Below are 24,600 nucleotides of genomic sequence, written 5' to 3' on the forward strand. Positions count from 1 at the left end.
GTGGCAACAATAAAAGGGCGTGGTTCCTTTAAGGGCCGTGTTAAATAGATCACTGACACACACACACACACACACACACACACACACACACACACACAGTCTCGTATTTCTATCCTTGTGGGGACCTTCCATTGACTCCCATTCATGTCTAGCCCCTAACCCTGACCCTTACCCTAACCCAAACCCACACCACAACAAAGCCTAACCCTAAAGAAATGTTTTTGCACTTTTACTTTTTTCAGTAACAACAACATGGTCAAGAAAACACTGTTTCTCCTACTTAGGACCGGAAAAAGGTCCCCACAAGGCACGTCGTTCCACGTTTTGCTATCCTTGTGGGGACATTTGGCCCCAACAAGGATAGAAATACGAGAACACACACACACACACACACACACACACACTCTCTCACTGGGGGGTGTCTGGTCAAGTCCGCCAAAGACACACTGAATGTAACAAGATAACGGAGGGCCTTCAAAATAAAAGCCTGTGTCGTAATCTGGGAAAACGTTGCTGTGTGCGCGCCTGTGCACAGGGCCGGCTCTAGGCATAGGCGAACCAGACGGCCGCCTAGGGCGCCACGTCCCGAGGGGGGCGCCGCGGTCGTACAAGGGGCGCCACGACGCTCTGTGTTCCGTGTGACCCGCTGTGCAGCGGTCCGACGCACTGCGCTCCCCGTCGTCGGCGCTGCCCGTCACAGATCGGTATTGTTCGGCATCACTCCTCAGTCCCCCCCCCCCCCCCCCCCCCCCCCCCCCCCCCCCCCCCCCCCCCCCCCCGCTCAACAAATGTCGGACCGCTCGAAAAACACGCTCCCAAGGGGCGCTCGTCTCGGGCTCGCCTAGGGCGCCTCTGAAGCCCGGGCCGGCCCTGCCTGTGCATGTGTGACGGTGTGGTGTAAATACACTAGACATACAAATATATAGCATGTGACCACAGAATTAAAACAACAACAACAACAACACAAATATTCAAAACCAAAAATCGGTTTTCCTTTTTTATTTTTTTTTTTCACAAATTTTCTATCAGGCAATTTTAAAAGTTTAAAACAGTTATCTTAAACTAACAGGTGACAATATAAAAAAAACCCTTGTGAGATCACAGTCTAAAGCGTGTGTGTGTGTGTGTGTGTGTGTGTGTGTGTGTGTGTGTGTGTGTGTGTGTGTGTGTGTGTGTGTGTGTGTGTGTGTGTGTTGTAACTGCTCCGGAAACATACATCTTCACCTCCTGTTGTTGCATAATTTATATTGGTATTGACAGTCCGATTTCAAATATTGTCTTTAAAATTGTAGTTAGACTAAGACAGCTCAGCATGGCAGAAATAAATGCAACAATCAGGTGCCTCAAATCATTATAATATGAATAATATAAACATTTATTTTTAAAGTAAGACTTGCTTAAATGTATATTACACACGCTGAAAGATATTTACACTGAAAGATGCTGATCTCTGAGCCATCCCCTGAGCTTTATTGTGAAGTGGCGGACCGGAAGCAGCTGTGGCTGTGAGAGGCTGAGCGCGGCGGAGCGTTCAGCGGCTCAGTGCGTCGAGCGGAGATGGAAGGAGCGCAGCCGGACACCGAGCGCCTGTAGACCGGAGAGAGGAGCAGCAGCTGAGCCGGCTCCGGGCCAGAGCCCGGGACTGGGACGGGACCCGCTGAGAGAGCCCGGCGCCATGGAGCCAGTCCTGCATTGAGGTGAGCGCGCGGCTGCTGCTGCTGCTGCTGCGGCTGCACGAGCCGCCGCAGCCCGCTGTCTCTTATTTACCGCGTCTGGACCATCCTGACATTTCTGATGAGGCTTTTTTTTCCTCACACGCGGTGTGTTTGTGCGCGTGCAGACGCAGCGGTTAGGGAAAGCATCAGCATCGTGATGTGCGGAGGAAAACAACAACAACAACAACAACAAACCTGGAGGTGTCGAGGCGCGAGGAGGCTGCTGCGGTTTCCTCCTCCCGGCTCCTCGTCCTGCATCCAGCTGAAACCTGGAGAACAAGTGCAGACGTGTGGTGTTGGTTGGTGGTGATGTTGGTGGTGTGGCGGCTTGTTTGGGCTTTGCGGCGCGTGCACGATGTGGATGAGGCTTCCTGGACTTTGAGGGGGCTCGCGGTGTGAAGGGGCTTTTCCCGATAATCCATCTAAATAGACTTTAGGGGTCAAAGTGTGGTCAGTGTCTTGGCGGCTGCGGGGCCTGCCGTGCTGTGGTCTGGTCCGGTCTGATGTGATGTGATGTGATGTGCAGGCCCGCTCCACATGAGCCGGACTCGGCGCGCGCACGCAGGGCTCCCATTCACCTCGGACCTGGATCTGTCAGCCATTCAGCAGGAGGCTGCTGCTGCAGATTCCCATTCATGAAGTCCAGCGTGCAGCAGCCTGCTCAACGATCCGCTGCTGCTGGCTTTAAATAGGCTCCCCGGGCCTGCAGCACAGGCCCGTTATAGGCCTGCTATTGACTTTCTCTCATATATCTCTTTATGGGCTGTGCGAGACAGTCACTTAATATGAAGCAATAAGTCTGATTTTAACTAGATACAGGGCTGCTCTTATGTATACCTCTCTGTATCAACCCGATATTGTTCATATGAGGCGCTGCTGCTGGTCTGGTGCAGGTTGTGACTGTGTGCTCAGTGCGGGAGAAACACTGACATGACTGAAGATCATCAGAGAAGAGTTTTATTACACACGACATACAATAGAATACATGATAATAAACATATTAAGTTTCTTATTCTATAACTAAATGCTGCCATATTGTGGTGGGGACATTGTGTGATTGATAAAAAGTGCATTTCACATTGAAACAATCATTTTCTCTCCAAAACCTGAAGCCCATAAGCAGATCATTGGATAAAATAATAGCTGTGACTATTCAATAGGACTTTATACTGCATTTCTTGATTTCTGTTCTGTATAAGAGGAACAAAATGGATATTTTGGTACAGCATCCTTCAGCATTTTGCAAGTCCTTCAGACCAAAGTCGGGCAAACACTGTTGACATTAACCTGCACTGTTATGAGTTACTAAACATTTTTAAGATTAATTCATCACTTAATTTTCAAGGTGCATCTTTAATTGCCTTTATGTCACTGAATTTGTTTGAAGGTACAGAAAAAAGCTGCAGTATGTATCTTTATGAGATTTTATTTTGATCCAAAAGAAAAAAAAAATATTGGATTTATTTGAAAAATACTGATGACATTCTTTCACGACGACCCTCATTTCTCAGACCTGTGCTCTTACGACATGTACGTATGAGATGTGTGTGTAGAAACCAACTCTCATATGGCCCAGTGTTTGTTTGAAAATCCTAAATGTAAGGAAACATCCCCCCATCTTCTCTTCTAATCTAAGTATGGTCACTGGGATCTGGAGTGTAAATTATCTAGAGATCAACCATTAATGTAAGAAGAGACGAGAGAATAGAATAACACACATACACATATAGAACTTCTGAGAAAAAGTCTTCTCCATAAGACTCGCCTCCGTTCGGCTTCAGTGGGAAAAGGCAGAACTGGGTTGACTCTGTAATTTACGTGGCTACGTTAGTACGCTTGTTTTTTTTGACACAGCGTGAGATATCCTTCGTCAAGATGAGCCAGCATTGGCAAAATAGCAAGATCAGAGAGCTTCTCTTGATCCGTGGGGAAGAGTAGATTTGTCGACAGGTAACGGCGACTGTGCTCCTCGGCATTGTTCGATTGTTTACCTCGCTGTGCTTCGTCGCGCTGATGATGTCATGAACGTGAGACATCAGTGCAGGAAAACGCAGCCATGCAGCTCGCCTGCAGGCAGTGGGAAAGGAGTCAGATGCCGATCGAAAACACGGGTCAACAGGGGTCGAAAGGGGTGTTAGTGGCAAGAGAAAGAGCACTGTGATTTCAAAGAAACACAATAACATTAAAGGTGTCATACAGGATTTTCTCGAAAAGACGAAGCCAAACGTCTGTTCCTCACTTTCTGAACATCGCGCATGCGCCAGACCATCCGCCCGGCTCTCCTGCTTCTCCCAGGAAATGCGGAAGCGTGCGAGCGCGATCTCCTCTTCTCCGGGCGTGCACGGCTCTGTTTACAGTTTCTGCGATCGGCCTCGTTCATACATAAAGCTTAGTGACAGTTACAGTTTCATTATGTCAGACTCGCCATCGGTAAGTACTAGCTCAGAAGCTCACCAGCTACATAAACGCTCTGAATGCGCATACGCAAAAGGGAGAAGCGTATTGGGCGCAAGCACGTAGAACCGCCTTATGAAAGCAGCTCGTCAGAATGATTGACAAACAGACCCACCAGTTATTTAGATGATCCACCCGGAAATCAAAGCAAATGGAACATCCTGTGTTACACCTTTAACATCTATTTTAATGCTTGTATTGATTGTAATTCATACTCTAACCATTAAACAGCAATTTTGTAATTAGCTTATTTCAATTTGGAGAATTTTTTTTTTAAATGCATGAAGTAACTAGTAAATAGACGTGAACATCTCCACCCTTTGTCCCGTCTCCAAATCATCATGACTTACCATTTTTATTTAGGATTTTAGAATCAACACATACAACATGTAAGCAAACTTACAAGCCTTCAAAACCGAAACACCGACACAATTTATTTTTTTTAATGACTTTTGCTCTGTGCTTTTAGACACACTCTCTGTGCACAGTGGTTTTACAGTATTTTTACCTCCACGAGAGGCCTGTGGTCATCTGTGAAATTAGTTAGACCTTGTGGGTGAGAGACAGGAAATAGAAGTCAGTAGCTCAGCGTGCATCTCCCACGCGCTCTGTCCTTTATCACGAGTTACCATATGGATGCCTGAGCTCGCTCAGCGTTTACATTGTCACGGCGTGCCGGAGGAAGCACCAGACAGCCTCCATGTGAGCGACACGCTAATTGACAGGAGTTAATATTGAGGCGATGAAGCCCTGCTGTCTTCATCAGAAGTGGCTGAGAATGAAGAAAAAAAAAAGTCCAGGTGAAACGGCGAGCGCTGCTCAATCTGTCCGTCTGCAGATTCAACTCTGGAGATCACATCCTCAGGAATGCGCCCTCGTCATTTTCTCATCAGGATTGGCTTCTTATCATCGGTTTCATCTGTCTGCCTCCAGACTGCACAGATTTCATTGAGAATGTGTGGTGTGCCATCGTCATCATCATCATCATCGTCATCATCCTTGTCGGCGGCGGCGGCGGCGGCCTCCTCCTCTGTGGTGGTCACAGCTCTGCCACATTGGGACTGACAGAAACTCTCACAAATTACATTTAGGCACATTGAGGAAGCACGAGGTCATCAGTGCTCAGGTCAAAGGTCGCTGACCCGCCGCTCTGAAGTGCACAGATCTAAAAGTGGGTGAATGTAGGGGTCTATCACTGCTGACCTCTGTTTCTGCTCTTACTCCTGCTGCAAACTCTGATCTCCGACCCTCGTCGTGCCTCCCTGTTTCTGATCTCTTCCTCCTGGGACGTTTTATCTCGCGTCTCCATCTCCTCCCGTCTGTTCATCTGATTTCTGAGACTCTGCGACAGCCTGAATATCTGCTTTAATTCACTGGATTTTGACTTCTGAGGGTGAATCGGGATTGGCCTGACTCTGTCACTTATCACAAAACAACTAAAGCAGCGTCTTGTTCAATTGCTCTCCTTCATTAACGATCAGCCTTAATTAGGAGTGATCTTTGAAGTCTCTGGATTTCATGCTGCTGCCAAATCAGTTTTAATATGAAAAGACAGTTCCCATGAGTCCATGGTGACGTCTAACAATATCAACAAGTAAAGTGGGCTTTGATAAGGTGTGACATTTTTCTTCTTGAAATTTTGTTGGATCAATTAGCACATGTGGTTTACCTTAAAATGACAGAATTGTCATCTAGTTGTGTTTTATTCATCATGTTTCCCCTCATGTTAACCTCAGATATTAATAAGAATGAGAGAAGGCAACAGTCTGGATGTCCTCTAATGATAAATACATGATCATGTGGTGCTTGTATACATACTAATGTTGACAGTATGCAACCGCTGTGTAAAAGTATGTACTGTGTTTATCTCTGCAAGTGCATGAAGGTATGCACAGCTTTAAAAACACAAATGTGCGCACATCCATTCCACTTGGCTGCAGTGTGATTGCCTGCCAGCCTGGACGGCGTCGGCTACCCACAACACCACAGTATTAATCAGGCCGACGTGAAGCCCGGCTGTGCTCGGCTCTCCTGCGAGGCCGAGCCCGAAGTGAGCGGATCTTGTACGATGTGTTTCGCAGGCTGTGGCCGATCATGTCTCGCCGTGCAGTAATGTCTCTTTCCTCTGCTCCCCGGTTAGTTTACTGTTACAGACAGAACTCCCGACCATCTGACAGGGACACCAGCCCCGCTCCCCCGGGTGGAGGAGGAGGAGGAGGGGGCACAGTCGTGGTAGATCTTTACAAGCGATAGGGAAGAGATAGAGGAAGGACTTCTGAGCCCTGAAGGATGGAGGTGAACATTTTTAGTCTTTTCTGCTTCTGGTCCAGTGAGGCTGAAAAAAGAAGAAAAAAAAAAAGAGTTGTAGGGGATGTAAAAACCTGCATGGTGCCTCGGCTCCCCCTTGTCCGGTAGTATGTCTCCCTTTCTTTATGCGCCCCTTGTCTCCTCCACCTCCACACACTCACTGATTGTTTTAGCAGCTGGCCTGTGGAGCGAAAAACATGCCCCCCTCCTGTGGTGGAAAAACAATCTAAATCACTGGCGAAAGTTAAAGTGAAACAAAAAAAAAAAAATACAAGATGCAAAAGTACTTGACTGTAACTTAAAGGCCTGGACTGAAAATCACCACAAATAAAAGGCGCCAGGAGAAGAGTCAGAGGTGCTTCAATCAGTTTAATCAACATGTCAGAAGAGAAACAAAAAAGTGGCAATATGACATGTTGGCGATGAACACATGAGAAATGGATCTGCAGAAGCCTTCAGGTTTACAGCTTTATGGTGAAGTTTAACAGTTTCTAGACTGAAATCTGACTTTCTATAAAAACGGCAGACGTACAAAGTCTGTGACAGGATGATAAAGATACCGAATGAATTAGATGTAAAGGAGTCGGGTTTTTGACTCAGGATGTGTCAAACTGCATCTCCTGTCCGGTGAAAAATCTCTCAGAATTGCCGCCTGAACCTCTGATTCGCGAAGTTCGCTGTCAGGTTTTACAATGACGATTCTATTCTGTTCTGGAATTTAAAGACTTTACTACATGTGCCTGCCAAAATTAGCTTTTATTAAACAAAAGTTTGAAAACCTTTTTTACTCATACTTCAGTTCAGAGTTGGACCCTCTGCTGCCCCCTGTGGCCATCAGGAGAAAAGCAAAGTTGAAAAGAATATAGTGAAATCAGAGTCTTCCTCACTGACATACGGTGAAGGCCAGAGCCTTCATTATGAAAACGATTCCTAGATGTGCTTCAGAGTCTACAGAGAGTAATGCTGTGGTTCCGTTGACATGTGCAAATCAAATTCAGAGCTGGCACCTCTGTGATCGCAGATATCTTTGAAAGAGGTCCCAGACCTGGATTTGGGAATCGTAGCTCTTGGCTTTACAATGGAGAACTGATTACAACCCCTCCAATCAGCCCGGATGCTCGTTATTTACTGAGACCCCCTGAAGACCATAAAGGATTTCTTTCTTGACCGCCACAGTGAAGAAGTCACTGCAAACAGGGGAGTTTTTACTCTACTAAGCAAAACATTGTAATTCTAGTAAAGGTTTGTTATTTATGTATTTTCTTTTTTTCCCCCCAAATGTGCGGGGACATACTTTCATGCGTGCACATTTGGAATTTACAGCTTTGTGAGTAAAGCATCCAGTTCCTCTTCTGTAGGTCTTCCCGGTCATGGAGCAGCAGTGAGGGTTATTGGTCCCTTCATCAGTGACGCTGAGGAGTCCTTCATGTTTTGGTGACCAACAATCACGTGATGAATCACATGCATTTTATTCCATAGTGTTTTTTTTTTCTCTGAACAAGATTTCAAAGTTTGTACAACTCTCAGAAAAAACACGTACATTCGCACTGCAATGTTTAATCCCCACTGATTCCTTCTTATTCACTTCTTTCCATTTTGCTTTCTCTGCAATGATTCTTAACTTTACATCCATCTGTGTGCTTTTACAATATTTAGTCTGCTCCAGTCTGCTGATCCTGAGAAAACCATAATGCTGTCCACTTCCTCCAGCGTCTCACGGCTTCAGTTTCATGCTGACTCGATAACTGTGTGTGTGTGTGTGTGTGTGTGTGTGTGTGTGGGCGCGGCAAGCATACACTCACTTCAGTATCCTTGAGGCACATACTCATCTCTGCGGAAGGGCAGAAGTTTGAGAAACACACCTCTGTGTGTGTGTGTGTGTGTTGTTTTCCTGCTGAATGAGTGGAAAGTTGGCCCTGTGCAGCTTTTTAAATAGCTGAATGGCTATTGACTTCCTCATTGGCAGAACCTCATTGATGCGCGCGCGCGCGCACACACACACACACACACACACACACACACACACACACACACACACACACACACACACAGAAGAGGTTTGAAATGATGACAGTTAACACTTTGATTATCAGCTGTTGAATTCGTACTTGTTGTGACTTTCCAGTGAGAGTGAATGAATGGAAATTTTAATGAATGAAGTGAATGTGCTTATAAATGAATGAACCTTCAAACTTTTGTGATCTGGGTCCACTGATCATGTTATGAAACTGATATGAAACTGAGTGAGGGGGTTTGCAGCCTTTTTTATAGAGAACCTGGGGATCTAAGAAAAAAAGAAACTAAACTAACAGCACAAGTGACAGATTTATTTATTCAGATTTTTGATATATATTTAAAAAAAAAAAACATTAACTGTGTGGAGCGGTGAACTCGCCATCTGCGACATGGGGGGTTTACCCCATGGCTCAGCAGGTGGTTTTAGTTACATAACCCTCCTTATGACTGTGAACTAACTTCATCCTATGGCTGTAGGATTGTCATGAATTTACAATAAGTGAGAAAGAAAAATGTAGGGTGCAATATTTCCTCATTTCAAAGGGTCACTGCTTGTCTATGATATGTATATCTATGTTTTGTATATCTATGCATGAATAGGTTTTTTATTTTTTTTAAGCAGATGTGCTTATATTGATCCAACCAGCAGTGGAACAGCGGTAATATTGGATGAATGGTTTTTTAATGAACCTTCACGTGTGTACGGCCAAGTTCATCTGATATTTTAACACGCCGTGTCTCTGCAGTCAGTTAGTTGGACAGATGATTTTATAGCCCAAGATCAGGCCTGACTGAGCCAACAGAGAAGGTCCAGTCATCGTTCCTGATTTAATTTGGTGTCATTCAGGTGTGAGGATGTGTCGGTTTATTAAAAGGTCTCATGTAAAAACCCACATATGTTGTTTTGGGAGTCAGTGAAGACATTGTATTGTTCAGATGAGGATGAGTTGCTCTGTTTTCCTGCTCGGATGCGTCTCCTCCACCTGAGGACAGGTTATGGAAGCGTCTCCGTCTTGGGACCTGAGCTTCAGTCGGAGGGGAGGTTGTGGGAGCGAGAGCGATGCTGCTTACTCATGTTTCTTCACTGCTCAACCAACCAGCGCTGAGAGGCTGTCCGGAGTTCAATGACAGCAGTGTCAGAGTTACACTAGAGAGCCTGCAGGCTGGACAAAAGGTGAGCCGCGATGAATGAAGGCCAGAAATTAAAAGTCACTATCTGTGAAGTGTGCACACACACACACACACACACACACACACACACACACACACACACACACACAACCTTCCAAATAACCACAAAGCATAAAATGCGGCTCTATGAAGAAAATGAGTTTTAATATACATTTAACTCTATAATAATAAGAATAATGACAATAATTATAGTAAAACACATTATTTGCAAAGAAAATATGAAATAGATTTAATTATGAACCCCTGTTTTGACATTTTGTTTTTCTTTAATTCACTTTCTGTTCTCTCAGTTGAATGGGCTTATCCACACCGAGGCATCATGTGTGCAACATGTGTGTGTGTGTGCGTTGCATAAAGAGGTGTGTGCAGTTTTTTTTTACTCCTTTCTCATAAAGTTGCTTCGGATCTGAACTCTGTTTAGTTTGGAAATGCCTCTTAAGAACCTTGATTTGAATACCCGTCTGTTTTCTTGGTGCTTCTTGTGTGTTTTTGTTGTTTATGCTGGACATAACGGACCGGGACCCTGACGCAGGAAGCTCCCGGGCTTCACCGCAAAATGTGTTAAAGGTTCACCCACCAACTCCAGCTGTTTTTCTGGACCTCCTTTATGCTTTCTTTCCATTTTTAATTTGTATACATAAGCTGGCCAGATGAGGGTTCGCCTCCACACACAGTGTTTTTTTTTTTGTTTTTTTTTTTTTTACTTTTTGAATCCATGTATTTCAACCTTATGTTTCATAAATGAATACATAATCATAGTTTTTAACAAAAAACATAATTTCTCACTGATGAACTCATGAATGATGTGAGATTTACTTACTTTCTTGAATTGGACAATCCAGTTTTATACCAGTTAGGTTTATTTTTCTTAGAGGTGGAACTTTTTCGTTTCTTCTGTGATGCAGCTGCCCCTTATTTCCACCTTCAAAGAAGGAGAAAGAAACAATCAAGTAGTATTTACAGGACAACTACAAGGAGTTTATAACAAACATAATATGGCAGGAAAGACCAGGGACATCGGCAAGAAGTAATATAACAGGAAGACTCAGAGAACAGGAAGTAGTTAAACCAAATGGGAATGTGGTTGCTTGGAAAAACATCAGAAAACACAACAAAAACACAGGGATTGACAGTAGGAGGACCTCCAGCCTCCTTGTTCTACATGAAGCCAAGTGTGGATGTAAAACAGAATCATTTGTCCACAGTGTCAAGATTCCTTATTGACGTTTTCACACATAAGAAAAACATTTCGATTGTAGCCTTTTCTTTAATGTTTTTCTTTAATTCCAGTTTTTTCACTTCCTTTTTTCCATTCAGGTTATCTTACCAGGTATCAGCAGCTTAGTTTCTCTGCGTGAAAAACTCAGAAATGTTTCTTCAGTGTCCCGGTTCTTTTATCAGATCCTCTTTCTGATCGGGCATTTTGCTTTTTTCAGAGAAGAAACAAGATGCAGCAGTCGACTTGTAGCTGAGCATTGCATGTCAGACTTAATTCCAGCAGAGGGTTTTATTTTTATAATTTTTTCATTCTAATCCTTTCGGAACAGACAACCCAGACTGATGCTTTTCAAAAAATGACAATAAAGCTGCTTGCAGGAGAAATTCCAGGAAACTCTGCCATGCAAATATATGCGTGATTTGATTTAGAAGTGCGATTTCAATAAGCAAACATTTGAGCTCCCGCTGTGACGGGACTGCCAAGAGTGAGGAGGGGGGGGGCTGTCATTGGATGTTGCTACTGACACTATGTTAGCATGAGTCTGTGTGGCGAAGAGTTTGAGCTGTGATGTGATGTGGTTTGGCACTGCTGGGGCCGAGAGGGATGCAGCTCAGGGAATTGAATCATACAAACACGCTCACATGCTGAGGAGCAGAGGGACGAAAAGACGACGGAACTGTGGACTTTAGAAATTGCTCATTATGCTGAGAAACAGAGAAGAGTTAGACGGACGGGACACAGAAGCCCTGTGATCAGTTCCTGTTGGATCCGCGATGGCGTTAACCCGCTCTGACAGAACTCACTTCCGGATAATTCAAATAATCAGAGTGCACGTCAGAAATCATCTCTCGGTAAAGCTCACAGCTGATGGAGGCCGAGCTTTCTGGATCATTGCCTCTTGATCTGCCGTCACATTAGATCTCTTCTCAAGGTGAAATCAAATCTTTATGACGTTTTAATTCTGCTCATAATCTGCAGCCCACACTGGTCAAAGTGAATAAACACCTTTCATTACTAGGTAACTTCTAATTTTCAGGCTGCTTACATGATATTTGAAAGAACAAACAGGCTCAACCTCACTGGACATAAAGAAACATTTCCATCTGAAAGCATCACCTGCTTTCTCTGAAACTGTATTAAAATGTATTATTACACACAGTGACATGACCAATATTCAGTATTTGAAAAGATCAAATCATGATGAATATTATGTTTTTTACAACCTTAAAATGTTTTATTCCTAAGTAAAAAGTTACAACTTAAGTTTTTAATTCTTTTTATAGTCAAATCATGACAATTACATTACAGTAATACTAAATTAGGTGTATTTTGTGGCTGGGAGTTTTAAACTGTTGAAAATTGAACAGCTTGATGTTGAGCTCTCAGCTGAGTTGTAGAGATGACTATTGCCTTTCATATCTACATAATTAGCAGGTTTGATGAATAATTATTGTAATGCATCCTTCATTACCAAGAGAATATCACACTTATGCCCAATCTTGCTATGTCTGAATGTTTAAAATTTGCGTGTGAATGGGTGAATGTGCCTGATAATGTAATAATGTAAATCACTTTGAGACTGCTGAAGCGGCGGGAATGTGCAGTAGAAATGAAATCCATTAACTGTGTGGCGTTGGTTCCTGGCCTCATGAGCTCCACCTTTTTTAAAATCTTGGCATCGCTTTGAGGCCGAACAGCTGATCAGCGATTTGTGATTATATTTGATGGAAGTACAATAAAGAATAAGACTAGAATTCATTATTATTTTTGTGCGGGATGGAAGCGTTGCTCACACAAATACATTCTGCCTATCCGTTGTAACGCTCTGCTCCGCTTCCCTCTCCGCAGCCTCTCCTCGGTGGGTTGGCATGGCCCAGTGATGAACGGAGCGGCGGTGCCCGGTAGCCCGGAGCTCTCCTCCTCGTGCCCGCTGCCTGACTGGCGAGAGTTCTGCGAGCTCCATGCCCGAGCCTCCGCTGCAGACTTCGCTGACAAGTTCCAGCGCTTCCTGTCGGAGAACCCGTGCTACGACTCGCCCGGCGCCGATGCCAGCTTCTCGCAGCACTTCGCCCATCACTTCCTGGAGTGCTTCTCGGCGGCGCTGACCCAGGCCCGGGAAAACCAGGCGTCGTCGCCCGGGGAGGACGGCTCCGCTGCGGCGCCCAAGTACAGCATCGTTCCTTTCCTGGGGATCCAGGGTTGCCCGCTGTCCTACGGCCACGACTTCTACCAGAGACGCAAGGACGCCGGGGCTTCCAGCGAGTCCTTGGACAGCATGGACAGCGGAGGGGGCGGGATAGATGGGGGAGGCAGCGGCGCGACTACCGCCAGGGGCCCCCAGGCGGCCCACAAGGTGCCGGCTCTCGGACAGTCCCGCAGCTCGGAGGACGTGTCCGTCAGCCACCCGAAGGCGCGCTTCAAGAAGGGCTTCTCTCTGAGGAACATGAGCCTGTGCGTGGTGGACGGCGTGAAGGAGATGTGGCATCGGCGGGCCTCCCCCGAACCCGACGCTCCCTCCGGGGCCAGAAAGACCAACGGGGGAGTCGGAGGGGCGGGGGGAGGGGGAGCGGCGGCGGGAGGCGAGGCGGCAGCGGGGGAGAAGTGGTCCCAGAAGCTGCGGCTTCCCAGGGGCTCCCAGGGCCACAAGGCCGAGCTGCTGGAGATCCAGAGGGAGGGGGCGCTGCGCTACATGGTGGCCGACGACACAAACTGTATGGGAGCAGCTCAGTGGCAGAAGTGCCGCCTCCTGCTGAGGAAGACCAAGAGGGACGAAGGAGGGGAGAGATTCCTGCTGGAGTTCTACGTACCACCCAAGGTGCAGAAGCACACGCAGAAACACGGAACCGTTCAGCAAATAAATACTTCAGGATTAGTTCAGTTCCAACAGTTAATCTCTTTGAGTCCCGGGTGACATAATCCAGTTACTTCTATTTTTTTATCATACAGTCAGAGTTTACTTTCTGTCCAGCAAAGCAACAAATCCAAACATGAATCACAAACCAAATTTCTTATCTCTGTTGCCTTTACATTTCTCAGCTTTACCATGATGGGAAAAAAAACAGAAATAATGTTGCAGACTATAGTTACGTACATCTCTGCACATATTCACTGCAGTCAAATATAAAACTGTGCACTTAGTTTATGGCGACCTGATCACTGTATAGCTTATCAAACGCTGTTGAATGGCATAACTCCATAAAAAAAAGTCCCACACATTCAGTTGTATCTCAGTAGCTGAAATTATTGGATGGAAAGACTTGTTGACATGTCCTTCAAGGATTTACTTTTTACTTTAATACCATTCACAGAGACGTGGAAGCACAAAGATCTCCATTTTATTTCAAACAAGCACATCTACTTTCCCTGACCGAGTGTTTTCTCTCTCGACAGAAACTGTAGTAGCGATCACGACTTCTAGGTTTCGCCTGATGACTCACTGCTCAGAGAACATCCACTCCTGCAGCCTCTTCCCTCCCAGACAGTCAGACGTTAGCTTGCCTGACGTGAACACATTTCTCACCAAAAACATGAAGTAAAATTAGGAAGCAGCAACTAACCCTTTTGGTTTTCATTGAGTTTCTTCATTTTTATAAACAAAATTGACCTTTTATTCTTTTTTCACCTAATTTTTTTTGCTGATTTCCAAGTTTCCAAATCTGATTGCTCATGGGGAAAAAAATCCAGAACAGACTTTTAATCTAAAGTGACAATAGTTACAGCATTTCACAAACTCCAGATTTATATTTAACGTGGTGATGAGGCTCTGCTGACTCGGACAAACACGGGTCAACCCACACGCTCCTGTGCATGTAGGCGCTCGTTGCATTCGTCTATATGGGATTTCCAGATCATTGCCCCTGACCTTAAGTGGGCCATGAGGCTGTGCAGCTGAGTGTGTGTAAATCTGCCGCTGTCCTTTGATCATGGCTGGTGGGAATGTGTGAGTGTGTGGGGGGGGGGGGGGTTAAGGACAGGTGGGAGTCGGGCATGGGAGAGGGGGGGGAGAAGGAGCTGGTGGAGAAAACCAGAGGCTGTGAGAGTGAGAGAGCCGGAGGAAGCTGCCACATTGATTTCTATAAGGCGAGGGGATTACTGAGTTTCCCTTTAGTGTGCAAAAAATAAATATCGATCGCTTCCGCGTCTTTGGCAGACTGGCTGCGGCGACAAACTGAAAATAGGAACTGAAATAGTTTTGACTCACCTGAGCTCTGCGGAGTCAGAGAAAGAAACCTGAGCTTCGGTAGTTTGATCTGCCGTGTCCCATTAGCATCCACACACCAGGAAATCATTATCAGCCGAGTGGAGCGGGTTCGGAGTGTGTGACATTTTAATTAAACACACGCTCACATATCTCGACAGGCCCGCTCCACAGACCCTCTGCCAGCTGTTTTATCACCGCCGTCCCATTCAGATCTTACAAATCACAGCAGTGCAGAGTCAACAGTGTCGGAAAGATAAACCGACTCATAAAATCTCACTCCTGCCCGCTCTTGGCTCCGGCTCCCCGTCCCCGTCAGGGTCATCAATCTGCCGGCTGCCGTGTGTGGCAGCGACGGCACACTGCAGTACGCTAACCGCCTGCATTATGACGCAGCAGCCGGGCCCCCGGATGACCCGCTCGCCGCTTCACGCCGCGCAAAGCGGCAGCGTGCAGCGACGCACCAGAGAAAGACTCCCTCATTCTAGTGTCACATGTTATGGAGTGCAGCATTCGTTTCGATATATCCTGTAAAATGGCAGTCAGCCAGGAGCTACTGCCGTTAACTCACCGATATTCACATCCAAAACATTTTCTAAAAATAGAAACAAAATTATTTGTGTGTAAGCAACGACCATCTGTTCCTTATTAGAGGTGATGGGAACATTTTGGAACACAAATATAGTTTCAAAAAAATTATTTCCTTTCTCAATGATGAATACAAAATAAGCACCATTGCATACTTGTGAGTTCATTAAGAGAATCTGAATAACAGTATCAAAGTCTTGAGCACTCACCTGAAAGATATTCTAAAAACATCACCCAGAGCTGTTTTCCATCTTAAAGGTAAAGCTTTTACTGCTTCATATATCTGACTGTTCCCAAACCTGCCTGTGAAATGAAAACTGTTTTAAAATCATGAGTGTGATGGAAATCAAACTTGAAATTACATGCGCTGATCTGAAAGATTTCTGTGAGGCGAACTCTTGCATGTGAGGAAGGTGTTTATGACCGACAGTGCAGCCAGCAGGCGGGCCCGCCGTCCAGATCACTCCACATTATTTAGCTTCTTTTTTCACAGGGCTGTCACGAAGATAGAAAACCCCAAACAAGTTGAAAGTAGACTAAATATTGGACTCAGGAGTCTAATAATTTATTCATATGTGCAAGAACCTTCCCAGAATTTCAGCCAATAAATAAAGATAAAACAGTTTGTGTTGTTTATATTGTAATAAGCATCAGTTAATATTTGTAATTCCAGTGTGCTTCAAGTTATTTTAATGATTGTTTTCTCACTATTTCAAGTTTATTCTCATCATCTACATTTCAGTGCAGTGACGCCACCAGACACGCTTCCCATGTGACTGTGCTGGTTGACGTTTGGTTTGTGTTGTCCACAGCGGAGAGGTGCAGGAAAGAGTCAAATGGTTTAATACAGGAAGTGGCTTTTTCACATCTGATCCAGAGAGAGGAATTGTGGGCGTGGACGGCAGCCAGCTGCACGGGCAGATCAAGAGGAGAACAGTGTTGCTCCAGACAGATCAGCTGATAAGCTTCAGCCAGGCTATCAGTCAGCTTCCTCCATGCACTGCATCTTCTGAGACACGCACACACACACACACACACACACACACACGCCCTCATCAGATCTGTTAAGATTATCGTGTAGGTCCAACTCTCTGCAGAGGGCAAATGGAGGCCAGCCCATTTTCTGTGTTCACCATCTTGTAAACTGTTTCTGTTAAATGTTTGTTTGTCAGTCAGCAGGAATAATCGCTGCGAAACAGAAGACTGTAAAAACTGAGCCGCGAGGTTCCTTTTGAGAGTTTCACAGTTTTTCTTTTTGCTCTTTTGCTTCTTTAATGGCATTTCATTTATTTCTATAAGCTGCTGCTGCACCAGTAAACCAGACTGTATGTTGCAGGAGTGGAAAAGGGCGTACACGTTTCAAACTTAAGACAGACGATGGAGAGGTACCATTCAAACTTTCCCTCACCCTTAATTTACAGCTAAAATATATATACTTACTCCTTTTATGGTGGCTGAAAATGTCTGCTGCAGGATGTGACACAGGATGTAATTAAACATCGAGCTTTTCCTAATGGCTCACTCTGGTTTTGGTGATAGCACAGCGGCACAAAACAGCCCCAAAACACAGGAAGTGATGCATCAGACGGTTTCTCCGCAGAATTAAAAGAAATCTGAGTTATACAATTAAACAGTCTGCTGTGATGTGCAAGAGACTTCCAAGATGTTTATGTTAAGCAGGAATTCCCAGATAAATAATGACTGGAATGGCTAACCCTGTATACCATGAAGGAACACGTAGTTTGAAGCAGCGTTTTTTTTCATTTTAGACTGTTTTGATGCAACATATTAACACGCAGCAACACAAGTGACATCTCTCCCTAAAAGAGACTTTATTTATAATTCCTTGACTTCTTTAGATAAACTCATGGCTGGAGTCCATACTGACCTGTTAGAAATTCACATACATACAAAAATTCCCCTCTTTGTTTATTTCAGTGGAAATGTAAACTCTACAACAATAAATATTAATACAACTTCAAAAACTTGATCTGTTTCACTTCGTACATATAAATGCACCAAATCAAATTAATGATTGTAGTTCTATAAAATTAGAATAACAGGTTTTCAATACATAAACATGACATTTTGCAATTAGATCTTGTTTTTTTTTTTAGCTTTTCTGAGATATTTTTTGTGTCCTTGTGACAAGATACCTTAAAAATGTTTGAGATATTAATATCGGAAGTCAAGTGAAGTAACTTTCTCCTCATCTTGAGTGTTAAAGTTCTGCAGCATTGTGATGTTGGCCTGTTTGTGTTGCTTCTAGTCCTCCAAGCCCAAAGTGAGCATCCCTCTGTCGGCCATCGTGGAGGTGAGGACCACCATGCCGCTGGAGATGCCTGACAAGGACAACACGTTCGTCCTTAAGGTAAGATCTGCACCAGTGTTTACACCACACTCTTGACAGAAAGAGGCTAAAAATACATCAAAACTGAGGCTGAAAAGAAGTGTAGTCTCTTGTAACCCTTTCAGCACAGCTCAGAGTGTTTGTCTGCTTCCACAGGTAGAAAACGGCGGCGAATACATCCTGGAAACCATCGACTCCCTGCAGAAAAACTCGTGGGTCGCCGACATCCAGGACTGCATAGACCCGGGGTAAACCGCCAGATAAATATTTACTGTTGACTGAAGATGAAGGAGGACGAGGGGAAGGGGGCCACGGTGGAAGAGTGAATGAGAAGGGGGGACCAGGGGAAACACACACAGTCATTAATCATCCAGTGAGTTGACTTTTTGACAGGTCGCTCGAACACAAACAGCGGCGAGCGCGCACCGCCGACATTCCTCCTCAGTTTGTGGAATTAGTGGAAGCTAGCCGGTGCAACTCGGGACATAAACAGAGACATTATTTGTGTCCGTGTTTGTGAATTCGTGCACGCTGCGATGGGACTGGTGTTTATTTGCACGTGCGCGCGCACGTGTATGCGTTCCTGCGGTCGAGCTGAGCGGCCTGCTTGTGCGCAGGGACAGCGGCGACGACATCGAGCTGGCGTCGTGTCCCCACGGCCAGGCCTCCAAGGACTGCTCCATGGTGGCCTCCTGCAGCTGCGAGCTGCTTTCTGAGGGTGAGCGAGGGCGCCGCGGGGCCACGCCGCGTCATATTGACCTGCTGACGTGCTAAAATCGTGGTTGCAGGAGTGTATCGCGCTCCGGAGAGGTCGTGTGCCGCGGCGGCGGAGCATTACAGCGCCCCCTCGGTTCGATGCAGGGAACCTCCGTTCACCCAGCACCCGTCCCACATGCCTTTAGAGCGCTTCCTCCAGTCCCCAGAGGCCCAGGGCTCCGGCTCCTCCACAGGTGAGACACCAGCGTCTGAACAGGTGAATACTTCATGAATGTGAAACACAGGGTCATGGTGAGTGGTTGGAGAGAAAAGACTGAATCCATACTGTTTTTGGAACTTTGTTCAGAATTCCGTTCATTAGTTTGTCTCAGCCACGGTTCCGCCACTTTGCTCAGGTGGTGGTGAAGGAGCGAAAGAGTCAGACGGAGATGCCAGCCTGGCGGGTTACCCGTGGTTCCACGGGACGCTGTCTCGTGTGCGTGCAGCTCAGCTGGTGCTTGCCGGCGGGGCGAGGAGCCACGGGCTCTTTGTGATCCGCCAGAGCGAGACGAGGCCCGGCGAGTACGTCCTCACCTTCAACTTCCAGGGCAAAGCCAAGGTGAGACCGCGAGAGGGAGGGAGAAGGGTTTTGCTGACCGAATGACCGGTGTTATGAAAATTCCTGTTTTACTTGACGAATATCCTGATGTTCTTATTCATGAGTTGAGTTACTGATTGTTTCGCTGGGACTCACAGCAGACCAGCTTGTTCAGGCCTTGGAAAAAGTTGCAGTAATGTCAGTGTCGTGCGTCCTTATGTAACGTGAGCCCTGCCCATCACATCCTGCCAGCCGGCAGCGTTGAGGAAGTGTCAGCTGCCTCCTCTTCCTCTGGTGTCAGCTTCGGCATGCTGTCACTCTGCTCCGACTGCCAGATAATGTCCTGACCTCCTTCTTGACGTGTGTTTGTTTCAGATGTTCGCTCTGTGTCACACTGCAACTCTGTCCCTCTGTGTTTTATGTCTTCCCATCTCCATTCCTCTTCCATTCACACCTCTGACTGTAACTCCCTCTCCGCTCGGCGTTTGGTTCTGATCCTTCGCTCTCCTCCCCAGCACTTGCGTCTGTCAGTGAACGAGAACGGGCAGTGCCACGTCCACCACCTGTGGTTCCACACCGTGTCGGACATGCTGAGACACTTCCACGCCCACCCGATCCCCCTCGAATCCGGAGGCTCGGCTGACATCACGTTACGCTCCTATGTGCAAGTGCAGCGAAGCTCCGCCGCAGGTGAACAGCGCGTACAGGTTTTTGAAAATGATTAGGAACAAAGGTTTTCTTTGATAACGGGACATAAATCGAGTCTCCTCCATGAAAGGGGCGACCGACACAGCATCGGGTGTTTTGGAATAATTTAAGTCATTGTGCTTCCAGGTGGCACAGAGCAGGAACATATCTGAGATCACGAAGTCAGTGGAAGTCAAGAATTTTCAAACTGAAAATTGTTCCCAAGTGTTCCTGCTGCGAAACGATGCCGTCCGTCAGCAGCCGCTCAGTGTAAAAGTCTCTGAGGGGAGGAAGACATCTGTTTGTGATCTTCTCTGCAGCCCTCACCACCCGCTGTCGGTTTCTCATTTTCTCTATTTGCCTGAATGAAAACAGCAGTTTGGACTACAGTTTAGATTGTTTTTGTTTAGCGATGCACGATATGGAAAATTTTAACCGATGCCAATAACCGATAAGTTCATATTTTTATATTCAACATAATCTTAAAATAATCTGGAGTTTGTGTACCAAGGAGAATAAAAACATTGAAGATGCAGTGATGAAAAAAGTAATACTTTAGTAGCCCTGGCCTGACTATAACAGCAAACAACAGTACAGACTCTTCACATGTTCATTTATTTTTTGCGAAAATATTAAACAATTACAATGAGTAACAGTCTATTTTTTTCCCAAAATAAATCAAAATAAAATCTCCTGTAATTGTTTACACAGGGTGTCAAACTTCTGAAAACTCAGTGTATCAAATATAATGACATCAAATCCCAACTTAAGCAAAAACTACATCCTTTAAGAAAAGGGTTTCACAGAACTGTGACTTGTGTCTGCCAAAAAATGAAGTGAAATATTTTTCAACTATGAAATAAATTAAATGCATTGACATGTCAGCCTCACATCTAAAAGCTAGGGGTGTCAACGTTTACAATTTTTTCTCTACACGCGGCGTCATAGATTTATCTTTTTCTATTGCAGTTGTGCTAAATGACCACAAGATGGCTCTGTCTCCTTTGATTGATCTCATAATTCCATTAAATCACAGACATTCCACTGGTTATCAGACAAAAGGGTCATTCCAGCTGTTAACTTGATGGTATGTTCACTAAGTGTCTTGTCACATTTCTTGAATTTGTTGTATATAAATCCCTTATGCAATCCCTCGTGAAACGCTAGCGCTAGCGTTAGCATTGATGCTAGCTGCAGCGTCCCTCTCTCCAGCTGTGTGGTGTTTCCGTGGCGGCTGATCTCTTGTAGATCCCATACTGCTGTTGTAAACCAGCTTTGTCTGATACAGCCTCCACCCAGCAGTGTAGGCGCCGCTCGTTGTCAGCTGCATTCGCGTCTCCGAGTCAACTTGACCGCAACACTGGCTGCGGCAGTTCTCTTTCAACATTCGTTTCGGTATCTCACTATGGGACACGCCCCCAGCGCTGTTCCCCAGAAGCAATATTACACTACGCCAGTCCTGACTGGCAGACTGACGTGACGTCGGCTCCGCAGGGAGGGGCCTCCCCCTGCTATAAGAGCCCCGCGTCGACGTCATCTCCTCAGTCTTTCACCTCTTCTCGCTCCCAGAAGCACCTCTCAGATGCGTTTTGTGGCTAGACAGGCTAGCTTTACCGTTCGCAGAGCGAGCTCACACCTCGGTCGCCGAACGCTACCTGTTCTCCACATTAGCAATCTGGGATTAGCAGACGGTCTGTCCCCAAACAGCGGCTGCTATAGCTTGTTGCAAAACTCGCTAGCTACGGAGCTAACTTGTCGGAGTTTTTTACCGCTTCCTCACCATGGACGGGACAAAACCTCCGACCAAGACCTGCACATGCGGAAAGAAGATTTCGGGCGCAGATACCCACGCTGCTTGCAGCGCTTGCCTCGGGCTGCAACATGCCCAGGAAGCGCTCGCACTCCCGGCTTCTTGTGAGCATTGTGCACGTCTTTCGCTGAAGACTCGCCGACGCAGGCTAGCTCGCCAGGCTAGCCTGTCGGAGGTGGACCCTATGTTAGGGGTAACCATCCCCCCGACACAGGTGTCGCTGAGTTCCCGCGAGGACACCATTCCCGCGGGAACGAGCTGGGGCGAACAGCTCGACGCTGTGGCCCCGCTCACCGACCCCGACGACGACGCTATCAGCCTAATGGCCGAGCAGTGCGACTTCGGGGCGGCGGACTTCGAGTCCGGGGACGAGCCCGTCAGTCTCGGCTCCGATGGAGATGAGGAGGACGACGGGCCGTTTAACCCCTCTCCGGCTGCAAAGCCGATGGCGGAAGACAGCACGCGCAGCGGGTCCCCAAACCCGGCCGCCTGCATGGATTTGCACGCCGTCTGCCGCAGAGCAGCTGCAAAGCTTGGCATCGCGTGGCCTGAAACCCCCGCCGAGACCACCACGTCTCGTTATGAGGGAAAAAGGCTCCCGAAAGCCAAAGCCGCGGCCAGACAACTGCTGCCAGTCTTTCCTGAGTGCCTGGAGGAGGCGACCCGGTCGTGGAGCAATCCACTTACCGCCAAAAACCCCGTCCAGGGAGGGTCGGCGTTAGACTGGGACAACATGGAGGAGAAAGGTTTTTCCCACCTTCCCCCTGTTGAACCTCTCGTGGCATCTCACCTCCACCCCAGCCTGAAATCCACCATGACGCCAGCGGGACCCTCCCTGCCTTCCAAGGCCGAATCTTTTCCGTCTTCCCTGACTGAATAGGGCTACAAAATGGTGGCGACAACGGTGAGAGCACTGAATGCTTCTTCCCTGCTTCTAGCCTACCAGGCTGAATTGCAGGACGAGATGACGTCCTCACCTGCGCCAGACCTGTGGGACGAGCTGTGCGTGGTCACCGACCTCTGCCTCCGTCTTCACAGGAGCGCTGTTCAGGCTTCGGGACGAGCCATGGCTCTCATGGTTGCCCAGGAGAGAGCCAGGTGGCTGAACCTGTCCAGCCTCTCCCAAAAAGAGAAGGCGAACCTCCTCGACGTGCAGGTGGACCCAAAGGGCCTGTTTGGCCCAGCCGTGGCCACCATGCAGAGACGATGCGAGGAGAAGAAGAAGGAGGGAGAAGCACTCCAACTGTGTCTCCCCAGAAAGATGCCTCCCCCTCCTCCTACTGCACCCAGACAGACTTTTGCGCAGGCCGTGGCCAGGTCGGCCTACCGGACCCCAAAACGTCAGTCTCAGCCGACAGGCCGTGTTTCCAACAAGCCTCCTGAGCTGAAAGGTGCTTGGCTGAAAAAGCCTTCTGCCACCAGTGTGACGTCAGGGGACCAAGCTGGCCCTCCTGCCACTCTGGGGGCCAAAAAGAAGCGCCGCGCCACCTAGAGCGCAGCCATCGAGGGGGGAAGACGGGCTCCGCCAGACGCCAACGTCGTCCCTCCCGAGTCATGTTCTGGCTCACATGTTCGAGGCATGTTCCAGCCCACGGAAGAGGCGTGCAGAGGCCATGGAGGCACTCACAGTTCACGGCCCAGTGAAGAGAAGAACACTCGGACCTGCAGAGAGCTCAGAGGAGCCACAGCGGAGTCCCACAAGCACACACCAGTGCACAAGCACACACCAGTGCTCATGTTCTTCAATAAACTTTTCATTAAAGATGTTTCAGAGCGCGCATCCAGGCCTGAGGCCAAGGGCGCAGCCAAAAACATTCAAAATAATGAAAAATCATATATGTGTGGCACAGGACACACCTGTGCAATCGCACAGGGGGCCTCTAGAGGGAGCCATTGCTCCATCTATGAGGAAGCAGGCCAGCACACCTGCTGTGGAAAGCAGAGCTGCTGTACCGCTGTCCGCCTCTGTCCAGCATGGCGCTCACACAGAATCCCCGCTCGGCCCGCTAGCGGTCCGAGCCCAGCAGTGGCGGGCATGTGGAGCAGCAGATTGGGTAATAAAGACCGTAACCAGAGGTTACAGGCTCCAATTCGCGTCCGCTCCTCCCCGGTTCAACGGGATATTGCAGTCGCTGGCTCGGGGAGAAAAAGCTCGTGTTCTGCAGGAAGAAATCACTTCTCTGCTGATCAAAGGAGCTATTGGAATAGTGCCGCTGGATCAGAGCCAGTACGGTTTCTATTCGAGATATTTTCTGGTCCCAAAGAAGGACGGGGGGTTACGGCCGATTCTGGATCTGCGCTCTCTGAACAAGTACATGAGAAAGTACAAGTTCAGGATGCTGACGCATGCAGTCCTAATCCGCCTCGTGCGTCCAGGCGACTGGTTTGCATCCATAGACCTGAAGGACGCTTACTTTCACATCCCTATTTACCCCCCTCACAGAAAGTATCTCAGGTTCGCCTTTCAAGGCGTAACATACGAATACCAGGTGCTCCCATTCGGGCTTTCCTTAAGCCCGCGGGTGTTTGTCAAATGCACCGAGGCGGCCATCGCCCCCCTGCGGCACAGGGGCGTGCGTGTGGCAACTTACATCGACGACTGGCTTCTCATGGCGCAGTCGTCACACCAGGCCCAGGAGCACGTGAGGCTGCTCACGTCACATCTCACTGGCTTGGGTTTCACAATAAACCGGGAAAAGAGTGTTTTGACACCCACTCAGAAAATCCCGTTCATTGGCCTGTCACTGGACTCAGTTGCGTTCACGGCTCAC

At 47.2% G+C, this 24,600-nt stretch overlaps 1 protein-coding gene across 2 annotated transcripts in view; it reads left to right on the forward strand.

Moving 5' to 3' along the window:
- The first annotated feature begins 1,538 nt into the window (after positions 1 to 1,538).
- The window catches only part of sh2b2 (SH2B adaptor protein 2), a 31,030-nt gene continuing 7,968 nt past the window's right edge, over positions 1,539 to 24,600 (forward strand). For both annotated transcript variants that reach the window (XM_030108087.1, XM_030108088.1), the window contains exons 1-8: positions 1,539 to 1,697; positions 12,751 to 13,717; positions 17,958 to 18,059; positions 18,195 to 18,286; positions 18,656 to 18,756; positions 18,827 to 18,988; positions 19,151 to 19,353; positions 19,848 to 20,022. In XM_030108087.1, the coding sequence (XP_029963947.1) occupies positions 12,782 to 13,717; positions 17,958 to 18,059; positions 18,195 to 18,286; positions 18,656 to 18,756; positions 18,827 to 18,988; positions 19,151 to 19,353; positions 19,848 to 20,022 (1,771 nt within the window). In that variant the 5' untranslated portion in view covers positions 1,539 to 1,697; positions 12,751 to 12,781. The remainder of the gene's footprint in view (positions 1,698 to 12,750; positions 13,718 to 17,957; positions 18,060 to 18,194; positions 18,287 to 18,655; positions 18,757 to 18,826; positions 18,989 to 19,150; positions 19,354 to 19,847; positions 20,023 to 24,600) is intronic.

This window comes from Salarias fasciatus, chromosome 14 (assembly GCF_902148845.1).
Source record: "Salarias fasciatus chromosome 14, fSalaFa1.1, whole genome shotgun sequence".
Classification (NCBI taxonomy): Eukaryota; Metazoa; Chordata; class Actinopteri; order Blenniiformes; family Blenniidae; genus Salarias; species Salarias fasciatus.